General features: G+C 41.1%; 1 protein-coding gene across 1 annotated transcript in view; it reads left to right on the top strand.

Moving 5' to 3' along the window:
- Window positions 1-13,350, top strand: part of MFSD12 (major facilitator superfamily domain containing 12) — a 96,720-nt gene that overhangs the window by 38,419 nt on the left and 44,951 nt on the right. Inside the window, exons 3-7 of the mRNA XM_077273830.1 lie at window positions 2,347-2,470; window positions 8,855-9,046; window positions 9,148-9,240; window positions 10,770-10,862; window positions 10,944-11,114. Of these exons, the coding sequence (XP_077129945.1) occupies window positions 2,347-2,470; window positions 8,855-9,046; window positions 9,148-9,240; window positions 10,770-10,862; window positions 10,944-11,114 (673 nt within the window). The remainder of the gene's footprint in view (window positions 1-2,346; window positions 2,471-8,854; window positions 9,047-9,147; window positions 9,241-10,769; window positions 10,863-10,943; window positions 11,115-13,350) is intronic.

Genomic DNA, 13,350 nt, shown 5'->3' with positions numbered 1-13,350 from the left:
CTGTATAATCGTTTTAAAGCAAGAGGTTACCCTAATAACGTTCTGGATAGAGCCCTGGAAAGAGTGAATACTACACGTAATGAGTCAAATAAGCGTTCAGAAAAAGGAAAAATAGAGGATAAGGATAAGACACAGCAAAAGAGATTTGTTTTTAGTTTTGATTATGGTCCAATGGATTCTGCCATAAGAACAGCAGTCAGAAAAAGCTGGCATATTTTAGAAAAGGATCCAGTGTTACAAGAGAAGGTGAGAAAAGGTCCTCTTTTCGCAGTTCGTAGAGGAAAAAACTTGAAGGACATATTGGTACGTAATAATGTTTCATCAAAACAAACAAATTGGCTTGAAGCAGGGAAACCGCAGGGCAATTTTAAATGTGGTAGCTGCAATTTCTGTAGGTATCATTTAACAGAGAAATCAATAAGAATTGGAGCTCTGACCCATCAGGTGCGTGATTTGATAACTTGTAGAACCACCCATACAGTCTATGCACTTTTTTGCCCTTGCGGCTTTTACTATATTGGAAAAACAATCAGACCTCTCTTTATTAGATTTAGAGAACATTTTAGGTCAATAAGTACAGGCAAAGGTGTTCCCCGACTTATCTCTCACATGGTGAGTCATCATGAAGGAAATGCGACACTGCTGCGCTTTATTGGTTTAGAAAAGGTTCCTCTACCGGTCTATGGGGGCGACCACAATAGAGCACTTCTAAGAAGAGAAGGAAAATGGATTTTGCGGGTAAACGCTATGGGCCCTTTAGGGTTAAATGAGAAGCTTGACATGTCGGTGTTTTTGTAATTGATCTGTAAGGTTTCCCTTTTGATATTTCTTGTGTATTTTTTTCAGTTTTTGATTATTACCACTGTCTCAATGTTTCTTTAATGTGTGTTATTCATATTGATGCGTTTTTAAAGAATTTTAAATGTATTGTTTTAGTTGCAATTAGGAGGCTGAACGCAAAGGTGGGGAGGTAACCTTACAAACGGATGTTGTTATAATGGTTACACCTTCCACCTGTTTGCGTTCAAGACCCGTGGAAGCGCATTCGCGCGAAACGGCCGTCGTCTAGTGGATATACATTTCCCTGCCTGTCCTGCATTTTATGCTATGTTGGAATAAAGAATAAGTTTCGGATGGTGAGTGCCCGCATTTCTTCTTTTTTTTCTTCTCGCACGAATACTTTACAGAATTATTCCTATTTGTTCCATATACTACTCAAACTGTTTTTTTTTTTTTCAGGTGTTGTATTTAAGCAATGGTTAACTATGTATATATCTACAGATATCTATGCTTATTTTGGTTGAAAATGTTAATAACATTGTTTGGAAAAGCTAATTATGCTTACACCTTCCCCCTATTTGTTGTGGTGCCACCTACTGGCTAATTGAGTCATTATTTTTATTTTATTTTTTTTACTTGATTTACATTCTTAAAATTGTGTATTCAACCTTATAAAGTAACTTGCTAGTCTTACCATTGGTAGAGTGTACATTCTTATGTGGTCTGCAATTGTCATTGTGCAGAACCTATATACACCAGTCCAATACTTGAGGGTACACGCGTACTATGGTTTATATTACCGTTATTCCTTGTGTACCTGCACTGACTGCTAACACTGGTTTAACCATTCAGTCAAGGCACAGGGTTTTTTGCTATTGATGGGGGAGTGATGAGTCTCTTAACAGGCTGTGTGCTGCTGTTTACTTACGAGTGTTATATCACTAGGTCATCAGTGTGCCTAGCTGGCACATGCTAAATATTCTGACTCTGCCCCTCCTGTGATAAGCTGCTCTCTGTCAATAGACATTGTAGAGTCCGGTGTGGGTGGGATTAGCTTTCTTAGCTCTGCTTCATGCTAAATATGAAGTGTTGCACCCAGTAAGCTAAGTGATACATAGCAGGAACTGGGGTCTTATTCACTAAATTATGCTGCTCTCAGATGTAGCAAAAACCTGTGACAGATTCCCTTTTTAAAGATCTTTCTATCCCAAGACTACTCCAGACTGTACAGATGGCTGCAGTATTTCAAGGAGGACCAGAAATAGTGTAATATCTGCTTTGCTTTAAAAAAAAAAAAAATTCCAGTGCTCCTCCAGATCATTCTGAATTTATTTACCGTATTTTAATTTTTTTTTCTTGTTCCCGATTAGGCAGCGATCCCTCATTTCTTGTTCTTAACTACTGATGCCTATGTTGTGATTACACAATTACCTTATTTCTGAACTGATATTTAGTTTTTGTCTAAGATGAAATGTCTCCTACAATAAGATGTAAAAAGATTTCTAAAGTGTGAGCACAGATGACCCTTTGTGTTTTCATCCCAATTTCCTCATTGACATTTCACAGGTATGCATTTACAGTCCTGGCAAACATTTCGGTTTATGCAATAGCTTGGTTGCTGTTGCATTTCCAGTTGGGTGCAGCAGAGGATACAGAGCGTTTGGGATGGCAGGATGTTCCTGTATTCAGGGTATGTTAACCTCGGATGTGGCCCTTTTTAACCTTCAATCCACTTCCTTTTTTACCGTTAAAAAGCACAATAATCCAGAAGTGTTTAACTCTTGCACAGCCTGTACCTCTCTTGGGCATGGAGTGATTATGTGGCAGAGAATTCGGATTCAGATCATGATCCTTTACTGGAATCTGTCACCAGGTTTTTTGCCACGTCATCTTGGAGCAGTGTACTGTAGGGGCAGAGACCCTGATTACAGCAATGTATAATTTACTGGGCTGCTTGCTATCCTTTTTGGAGTTCGTCACTATATTTGCTGCAGATCTATCAGAGGTCTGCATAACCTCGCCCACACAGCTGGTAGGCAGCTTTCTGCCCATGTAAAGTGTACACAGAGCTGCCAATCAGTGGTGGGGGTAGGGTAACACAGAGCTCATGAATTTGCTTGACTACCTGGCACAGGTTTACTAGTCCTCAGATGATCCATTGCTGATAAAGTGATTTTTCTCAATTACACAAGGCATCACTTACTGAGCTGCCTTATCACTGGAATCAGGGTCTCTGCCATGTTATGCTGCTCTCAAGTTAGGTGGCAAGAACCTGATGACAGATTCTTTTACCAGAACTTCATTTTTTTCTGTGGTAGACTGCTTTATTGTACCAGTCTGAGGCACAAGTCTCTAAAATTTGTTGCATGTTTCTTAAACTGACATTTCCGTTTTCTGTGTAAATGATGGCAAATTCGTTGGGCGATTTACCTATATGTAAGAAAAGTTTGTCCCTTATTTTGCCCAACCCATAATTGACTGTCTGTAACGTCTCCTAATGTCTAGAGTTCCTCCAGAAGTTTCCTATACTGCAAATTGCCCATTGAGATAGGCAAACACCCAAGGCTTCTTGACTGCCACTTTCCACTTAGTTTTTTACTATTTGATGCAAAATTGTGCAGTTAGTTTTCACAGCCCAAACTTCTAGTTTGCCACAAACTCCTCTGTAGTGTTAAAATATATCTTCCTATCTGCAAATATTGAAATTCTACTATATGCCTCCAGGTAACTTAACCCCTTCACGACATGTACAGCACATGTCGTGTCTCCTTTGATGTGGGCTCCAGCTCTGAGCCCACATCTTTCCCGGCACATGGTGACTGTTTAGAGCAGCTGACATGTGCCTCTAACAGCCGCAGGTGGAATCTCGATCCACTCGTGGCTGTTAACCTGTTAAATGCCACTGTCAATTTCTAATGGGGGCATTTAACTTGCACTTACCAGAAGCACTCTGGAAATCCCGCTCATTGGTGACCCAGTCACGTGATTGCGGGTCACCGATGGGTTGGCATGACAGCCAGAGGTCTTCAGCAGACCTCTATGGTTATCGCTACCGGATTGGTATGGGCGCTGCCCGGTGGTCAGCGCTTACAGCAAGTGAGAAATTCTGCTACATACAGGCAAATCTGATCATTGTATGTATGTAGCAGAGCTGATCGGATTATGGCAGCTTCTAGTCTCCCTTGGAGACTATTGAAGCATGCAAAAAGTGAAAAAAAAAATAATGTATATACGTGGTCAAAATTGTTGGTACCCCTCGTTTAATGATAGAAAAACCCACGATTGTCGCAGAAATAACTTTAATCGGACAAAAGTAGTAATAAATAAAAGATCTATGAAAATGAACAAATGAAAGTCAAACATTGCTTTTCTAACCATGCTTCCACAAAATTTAAAAAAAAAAAAAAAAAAACTCCTGAAATAGGCCTGGACAGAAATGATGGTACCCCTGAAAATGTGACAAAAGGAACATGTTAAATCAAGTTGTGTCCACTAATTTGCATTGCAGGTGTCTACAGTATTGGAATCAGTGAGTGGGCATGTATATAGGGCTACATATACTCACTGTGCTGTGCTTTTTGGTGACATGTGGACCAGAGGAAGTGAAGGAAAGTGGTCTCAGGAGATTAGAAAGAAAATGATAGACAAACAGGTTAAGGCTATGTTCACACGCTGCGGTTTTTGCTGCGGATCCGCAGCGGATTTGCAGCTGCGGATCCGCAGCCGTTTTCCATGCAGGGTACAGTACAATGTTACCCTATGGAAAACAAAAACCGCTGTGCCCACTTTGCTTTTTTCCACTAGAAAATCAGCGCGGATTTTCAGCGGAAAAAAAGAAGTAGCATGTCAATTCTTTCTGCGGATTCCGCAACGGTTTTCCACCTGCACCAATAGGAAACTGCAGTTGGAAACCCGCAGTGGAATCCGCAGAAGAAACCGCACAAAAACCCGCAGGGAAAACCACCGTGGTTTTCAACTGCGGGTTTTAAAAATCCGCAGCAAAAAAGGATAGTGTGAACAAGCCCTAAAGGTAAAACTTATAAGACCATCTCCAAGCAGCTTGATGTTCCTGTGACTACAGTTGCACATTCAGAAATTTAAGATCTGTGGGACTGCAGCCAACCTCCCTGGACTTGGCCGGAGGAGGAAAATTGATGACAAATCGGAGACGGATAATATGAATGGTAACAAGAGCCCTGAAAAACTTCTAAACAGATTAAGGCTGTGTGCACACGTTGCGGTTTTTTTTTTCGCGTTTTTTTTTTTTCGCTATATAAACGCATACATATGCATCCTATCATTTAGCATGGATTCTGCAATTTTTGTGCACATGATGCGTTTTTTCCCGCTATATAACGCATTGGGAAAGCTCCGGGAAAAAAACGTGCAAAAAAAGCATGTGGATTTCTTGCAGAAAATGTCCGGTTTTCTTCAGGAATTTTCTGCAAGAAATTCTTACGTGTGCACATACCCTGAAGGTGAACTTCAAGCTCAAGGAACATCAGTGCTAGATCACACCATCCGTCATTGTATGAGCCAAAGTGGACTTCATGGGAGACGACCAAGGAGGACCCCATTGTTTAAAAAAAAAAAAAAAATCACAAATCAGCCAGACTGGAATTTGCCACAAAGCTTCTACAAGCCACAAAGCTTCTGGGAGAATGTCCTATGGACAGATGAGACGAAAATTGAACTTTTTGGCAAGGTATATCAGCTCTATGTTCACAGACGGAAAAATGAAGCATATCAAGGAAAGAACACTGTCCCTACTGTGAAACATGGAGGAGGCTCTGTTATGTTCTGGGGCTGCTTGGCTGCATATGGCAAAGGGTGTCTAGAATCTGTGCAGGGTACAATGAAATCTCAAGACTATCAAGGGATTCTAGAGAGAAATGTGCTGCCTAGTGTCAGAAAGCTTGGTCTCATTCGCAGGTCATGGGTCTTGCAACAGGATAATGACCCAAAATCCTATTGAGCATCTTTGGAAAGAGCTGAAACATGCTGTCTGGAAAAGGCAACCTTCAACCATGAGACAACTGGAGCAGTTGGCTCTTGAGGTGTGGGCCAAAATACCGGTCGAGAGGTGCAGAAGTCTCACTGACAGTTACAGGAATCGTTTGATTGCAGTGATTGCCTCAAAAGGTTGTACATCAAAATATTAAGTTAAGGATACCATCATTTCTGTCCAGGCTTATTTCATGGTTTTGTTTTTTGTTTTTTTTTTGTTTTGTTTTTTTTTTTTTAATTCTGTGGAAGCATGGTTGAAAAGCAATATCTGACTTTGATTTGTTCATTTTCATAGATCCTTTATGTAATATTACTTTTGTCAGATTCAAGTTATTTCTGTGACCATTATGGGTTTTTCTGTCATTAAACGAAGGGTACCAACAATTTTGACCGTGTGTGTGTGTGTGTGTGTGTGTGTGTGTGTGTGTGTGTGTGTGTGTGTGTGTGTGTGTATAAAAGTTTAAATCGCCCCCCCCCCTTTTTGCCCCATTCAACTTGAAAAATAAATCAAACATACACATATTTGGTATTGCTGCGTTCAGAATCGCCCGATCTATCAAGCTATAGAAGAGAATTAATCCAATAGGTAAACGGCATAGTGAAAAAAATCAAAACCCCAGAATTATTTTTTCACTTTTTTTTTTCGTTGGCACAACATGCAGTAACGAGCAATAAAAAGACCATATCAATACCTAAATGGTATCAATAAATACTTCAGCTCAGCACGCAAAAAATAAGCCCTCACCCTGCCCCACATCACGAAATAATGGAGACGTTACGTTACGGGTCTCGGAAAATGATGCGTTTGTTTTTTTTTTTAACAAACTTTGGATTTTTTTATTTCACCACTTAATTAAAAAAAGAACCTAGACATGTTTGTTGTCTGAGCTTGTAATGACCTGGAGAATAATAATGGCTGGTCAGTTTTAGCATTTAGTGAGTATCTCTAGATTCCGAGCTCTCCATTGACTCTTATTTTAGCAGTTGGAACTCTATATAGTAGCATAGCCCATTTTCTTTAACACCGCCCAAATGTAACCCAACACTATAAAGTCTTAGTGACGCCTAAGCATAGAATAGCTTTTTGATTGGGTTCCACCTATGCCGCTTGCAGATTAAAAAAAAAAAAAAAAAAAATGGCTTGGCTTACGCAGGTTTCTAGCAGTTGACTTGGAGGGCATAAACCCTGCCTGGTCAGGAGGAATTACTGATTCAGTCGCTGTACTCGGATGGGAGCCAGGATTTTAACATCTGATATCAATAATATCTGCCTGTACAAATCGGATATCTATCTTTCACTTCTTTGGGCAGAGCAATTACTGCCTTTTTAAAGGGAGTTTGGGAATGTCCCAGATAAAAAGGTATTATTAATTTCCAAATAATGTGGTAACAATTCTCCCTCAAAGTATTTCTATTGGAAGGCCATCAACCCCAGGAGCCTTATTAGAGATTTTACCTACAACCTGCTGAACTTGTTCCATGGAAATTAGCTAATCTAAAAAATCCCTATCCTTAGTGGAGGGTCATCTCAGACAAATAACCAATTAAGCCCTCTTGAGTGTAATTTACCCTAAATTAGTACAAATCGGAATAAAAGCTATGCAGGACTTCTAGTATTTCATTGGTATTAGAAACTACATTGTCCTCTATCTATGAGTTGATTATATGAAAACCTTTTTTCTTTTGAGCCTACACCATCTTTACAAGTAACAGACCAGTGGTCTCTCAATCCTCATAATTTGAGGTTTTAAAAAACTTAGCTTTATGGCTCCATTTGAAAAGACTTTAGTTGCTTTTGAGACTCCTTCCACCGTATTAAGTTTTCGGGGCTGTTTTTCAAAATAAGTGATGCCTCCGTTTCCCAGACTTAATTCATAACAGAAGCACTTAAAAAAATAATCATTTACAATATTTCCCTCTAATCAGTACCATACCACATTAATTGACGCTGAACACAAATGAATAGCAAATAATTCCTCCAATCTCACGTTCAGCCAGAACAGATTTGGCTTCAGTGTATGTGCACACGTTCAGGTTTTTTCTTTCATGTTTTTTCGCAATAAACGCTATAAAAACTCATTAAAAACGCATACATTATGCATCCTATCATTTAGAATGCATTTTGCATGTTTTGTGCACATGGCACATTTTCACGGAAAAAAACGCATCGCGGTAAAAAAAAGCAGCATGTACATTAATTTTGCTGATTTTCCGTGTTTTTCCCGCAATTCTATGCATTTGGAAAAAAGCACACAAATGAGGATTTCTGGCAGAAATGTCCGGGTTTTTGTCAGGAAAATTTCTGCTAGAAATCCTGACGTGTGCACATAGCCTCAAACCTTGTGAGAATCTAGCCCTTATCAGGTCCTCTTGCATCTTGAACAACAAAGGATATCTGTGATACCGAGATCTTAAGTGTCGATGAGATGCAGGCGTAAACCTTGAGTTGGAGAAACATCTCTCTGAAGACATCAACCAAGCCTGCCTTTGCTATAAGACTGACCAATAAGAAGATGGGAGTCCTCGCCTCCACTAAATTTGTCCCTATCGACAGGTTACAAATATTATGAAAATCCCCCATGATTAATAGAGGAATATTTGGCCAGTTTTCCTGAGGGAAAGAAAAGGGGAACATAGACTATGGCACATTCAAAATGGTAGATTAAAAAATGAACATCTACAATGCTCCCCTTATCATCCCTGAAAGAATCTACAATTAAAGGAAATTGTTTTATACACTAGAAGACCAACACCTCTGGAGTAAATGGTATGAAGCGTGCAAGCTGAGACCCATCCAGGACCTATGCATCTCTTGTAACCACATAATTGCTGATTTTTATTTATTTTATTTTTTTAACATATTCAAAAATTGCATGCCTCTTTGAATTACCCTGAGGACCTCTTGGATTCCAAGACAAAATTTAACTTTAACCCCCTTTTTTTTTTTTTTTTTCACCATTTGTTATGTAAAATCAAGTGGCTTGGATCTACTTTGTAGAATCTATGAAGTAGTATTTAATCTGTGGGGAAAAATTTTATATAGACTTTTTTGTTTTCTGTATTGCAGTCTTTGGCCCTCATTGTAGTGGGCATTGGGGCATTATTTTCTCTATTATTCCACATTGGAACAAAGGAAAATTCACGTTTTCAACGCCTTCCAGAAACAGATGACGATGGAGATCATCACAAGCCACTTTCCAGCTCACCTGAGCCGTTGCTTCTGTGGAAACACTGGCTTTTAGAACCTTCTTTCTATCAGGTAAATTGAAGTGTGATTATATGAATGCAGTGGTGGCAGTGACCATGTATTTAGGAAGGGTTTTATTCAATCTTCTTTTAACCCAACTTGTTGCTTTTCAGGTGGCTCTTTTATACATGTGCACTCGACTCATAGTAAATTTGGCACAAACATATATAGCTGTCTACTTGACGTATTCCTTGCATCTTCCAAAGGTAATATCTTTTTCGTATTTATTATTGCATACTCTAAAGAGTGAGAGCTTTTCAACTTTCTTAAGCATTATCCAAAGATTCTAAAGGTACCTTCACACTAAACGATATCACTAGTGATCCGTGACGTTGCAGCATCCTGGATAGCGATATCGTTTAGTTTGACACGCAGCAGCGATCAGGATCCTGCTGTGATATCGCTGGTCGTTGAACAAAGTTCAGAACTTTATTTGGTCGTCAGACCGGCGTGTATCGTCGTGTTTGACACCAAAAGCAACGATACCAGCGATGTTTTACACTGGTAACTAGGGTAAACATCGGGTTACTAAGCGCAGGGCCGCGCTCAGTAACCCGATGTTTACCCTGGTTACCAGCGTAAAATGTAAAAAAAAAACAGTACATACTCACCTTCGCGTCCCCCGGCGTCCGCTTCCCACACTGACTGAGCGCCGTAAAGTGAAAGTACAGCACAGCGGTGACGTCACCGCTCTGCTGTTAGGGCCGGTGCTCAGTCAGTGCAGGAAGCGGACGCCGGGGGACGCGAATGTAAGTATGTACTGTTTGTTTTTTTTACATTTTACGCTGGTAACCAGGGAAAACATCGGGTTACTAAGCGCGGCCCTGCGCTTAGTAACCCGATGTTTACCCTGGTTACCCAGGGACCTCGGCATCGTTGGTCGCTGGAGAGCGGTCTGTGTGACAGCTCTCCAGCGATCAAACAGCGACGCTGCAGCGATCGGCATCGTTGTCGCTATCGCTGCAGCGTCGCTCAATGTGAAGGTACCTTGATGTAGAGAAAGTTGTTATGTAGTTTGCCCTTGCATGTCAACGATCGGGCTGCTCAGCTCATCTGTGGCACAAAAGCATACAATTTTCCAAACTTTTGCAGTGAAATGTGTATTTCCTGAAACTAGTTAGTACAGTTTCCTGTTAATGGCTTTTATTCTTGAATTTTGACTCGGACAAGGAGAAGTTGACAGTTTCCTATGTATGTATTTCTGTTTTTTTTTTTTTTTTTTGTTTTGTGTGTGTTTTTTTTCATCCTGCATATATTCTTCCTGAAATCTGTGGACAGCAGAAATCGTTTGTTCTCGTTAGCATATTACTAGTAACTTACTAATGAGTATGCACATAGCCACAGAAAACTATGCACTGTCAGACTGACATCTACTATATATCATTTTGTACTAAAGGTACTTGTGCTTATCTGATCCAGTGTTTTTCGTATACATGTTCTAGTGTCCATGCTTATTACATTTCCTTGTAGAAAAGCTTTTTTTTTTTTTTTTTTTTGGTAATAACCGGAATGGGACACCACAGAATATAGAATATATTTAATTTTATATTTAACTTATTGATGTTCTCAGATACTTGACGTAAATTGAGATGTGCCGCTACAAGCCCTATTCTTGAAATTGGCTCACTTCCTGTGTATATGCCATAAATAGCCAAGATGGGTTAATAACTTAGCCAAAATGTGCCGTTTTTAATTTTTCATCTTTCATATATATATATGTTTTCTCTTTTAATAGAATTACATTGCTACAATTCCACTGGTCATGTATGTGAGTGGGTTTGTTTCATCATTCCTTATGAAGCCAATCAACAAATATATTGGACGCAATGTGAGTTTTTAAGTCTTATCAGAAAATAACATGTTTATTTCAGTTGCACTTTGTGAACCTTTTCTCCTTTCTCCTCTTCAGATTACATATTTTATAGGTCTCCTTGCCATTGCTGCTTTTTCTGCCTGGGTAGCGCTCGATCCTGAGCTCAGTGTGGCAGTATATGGAGCTGCAGTTATTTTGGGATCTGGGTCTGCTACAATCTTGGTCACATCTCTTGCCATGACTGCTGATCTCATTGGACCCCACTCGGTAACTATAGTTCTATGTCTGTATTCTGCAATCAATATTTTATCCATTAGATGGAAATGGTGAGCTGTAAAAGCAGGAGTTGGGTCTATAGATTGCACAACATAAACATAATTAATTAAAAGGCGTTATCTGGGACTTTGCTTATACTTTTGTATGGAGCCAAGAACTTGCAGGCAAGTAGTTGCTAACTAGATCTGACAGCTCAGGCAGTGACTCTCTGGTTTCATTTGACATCACGTCAACAGAACACTTCTTCCTCTTCCACCCTGCTCTGTCGACAGGGCTTCACTACCAACATCATGCTGATTGACACCCTGCTCTCCATCAGTATGACCTCTCCACAACTGAGTGGAAAACCTGCTCTGTCGAAGTGACCTTGTTGACAGGAGTGGTCCATGACAACTGGGCTGGCAGATAAGTACTGGGCAGAACAGGCATCTACCTGCCTGGAAGTTCTTGGTCCCATATAAATAAGTCCTGGATAATCCCTTTAACTGAACTGTAAAGTCATAATTGTATAGCAAGAGTATGTACTGTGGTAGATCAGCTGCACACGGAGGTACAGAGGAACACTGTCTCTTTAAATCTTCCGTTGGTTTATTAGACATGTGGCATAAACCAACACAAAGTGAAAATAAACACAGACCTTCAGGCATAAACAGGAAAAGCAAAACCAAAGTGGTATACAGTATCTGCATCTGTGGGGATATTCCAGCTCAGGATAGTAACAACTAGAGTTAAGCAAATTTGTTCGGGTCCATGCTTATTTGGCAAGCTATAGCACTTGCCGAACAAGCTGCAAAAGGAACCCGGATACATGGAGCGCGCCGGCTGATCGGCGCCGCAGCTGCATGTGTCGCGGCAGTGTCAGTCACAGCACATGCATGGAAAGCCTGTGTGTTGGGCTCTCCATGCAGGTGTTGTGACAGTGACGCAGCTGCGGCGCCGATCAGCCGGCGTGCTCAATGGATCCGGGTTCCCTCTGCAGCTTATTCAGTAAGCGCTATAGCTTGCCAAATAAGCAGGGACCTGAACAAATTCACTCAACTCTTGTAACAACTGGTTCAGCTTTTCCTTCCCAGGACAAGGAGTGCTGGAGTTCCTCTCTCCTGCCCTACTGAACAAGCATGTCTCTGGAGGCCAACTATTTAACCCCCAGACCACACACTGGGGTGGAGATGAGGTGGACAACCCCCCACCCACTCTATGGTTGTTCACAAAAACCCTAGCCCTTAAAATGGCAGTCTAACCCCTCTCTGCACATAATGTGCTGGAGGAAACTTCTGGGTTTCAAGTCACTGAAGTTAATGGCCTCCATGAGATGTACTTCTTAGCCAGCACTTTGATAGTGATTGTCACATACCATCTGTGTTGCCATGTAACTTTCCTGGCCTATGCTCAACACGGAAGGTGAAGTCTTGGAGTGTCAGAATCCACCTAATTACCTGGACATTCTTCCTGTTTCTTTCCCTCATCCATCTCGGGGGGGCGCGTGGCCTCTTCCTTACCCAAGGCACATTTCTCTGGGTTTATGGTAAACCCTGCATTCCTCAGATCATCCAGTACCACCTGGACCTTCACCAATCTGGGCTGAAGATCATGATGTCATCTAGATAAGCAGTGGGGTACTTTTTCGAAGGGCTAAGATCCGGTCCACGGCCCTCTGGAAGGTAGTTGAGTGTTGTGAATTCCGCTCTTGGGCTCCCTCCGGTGGCTGTAAGTGGCACTATTGTGAGTTCTGTTCTTGGGCTCCCTCCTGTGGTTATAAGTGGTACGGCTGCTCCTTGGATTTAGCAGTCTGCAGCTGCTTCCACTGATTGTCTATTCGGGCTCGGCTATTTAGCCTGGCTCTGTCCTTCAGTTAGGGCCAGTTGTCAATGGTTCCTGGTTGGATTCACATCTCTGCTTGGATTTCCCTGAAGCTCTGGGAAGCAGATTTACCCTCCACACCTTTAGTCAGGTGTGGAGATTTTTGTAAACTCTGGTGGATTTTTCTAGTTTTTAATACTGACCGCACAGTATTCTTTCCTGTTCTATTTATCTAGTTAGACTGGCCTCCTTTGCTACATCCTGGTTTCATTCTGTGTATGTCATTTCCCTCTCCACTCACAGTCAATATTTGTGGGGGGCTGTCCTATCCTTTGGGGATTTTCTCTGAGGCAAGATAGCTTTCCTGTTTCTATCTTTAGGGGTAGTTAGTCCTCCGGCTGTGACGAGGTGTCTAGGGAGTGACAGG

The sequence above is a fragment of the Ranitomeya variabilis genome, chromosome 1, assembly GCF_051348905.1.
Source record: "Ranitomeya variabilis isolate aRanVar5 chromosome 1, aRanVar5.hap1, whole genome shotgun sequence".
Classification (NCBI taxonomy): Eukaryota; Metazoa; Chordata; class Amphibia; order Anura; family Dendrobatidae; genus Ranitomeya; species Ranitomeya variabilis.
Note: the sequence above shows the minus strand (reverse complement) of the source record. Positions and strands in the feature narration are given on the sequence as shown.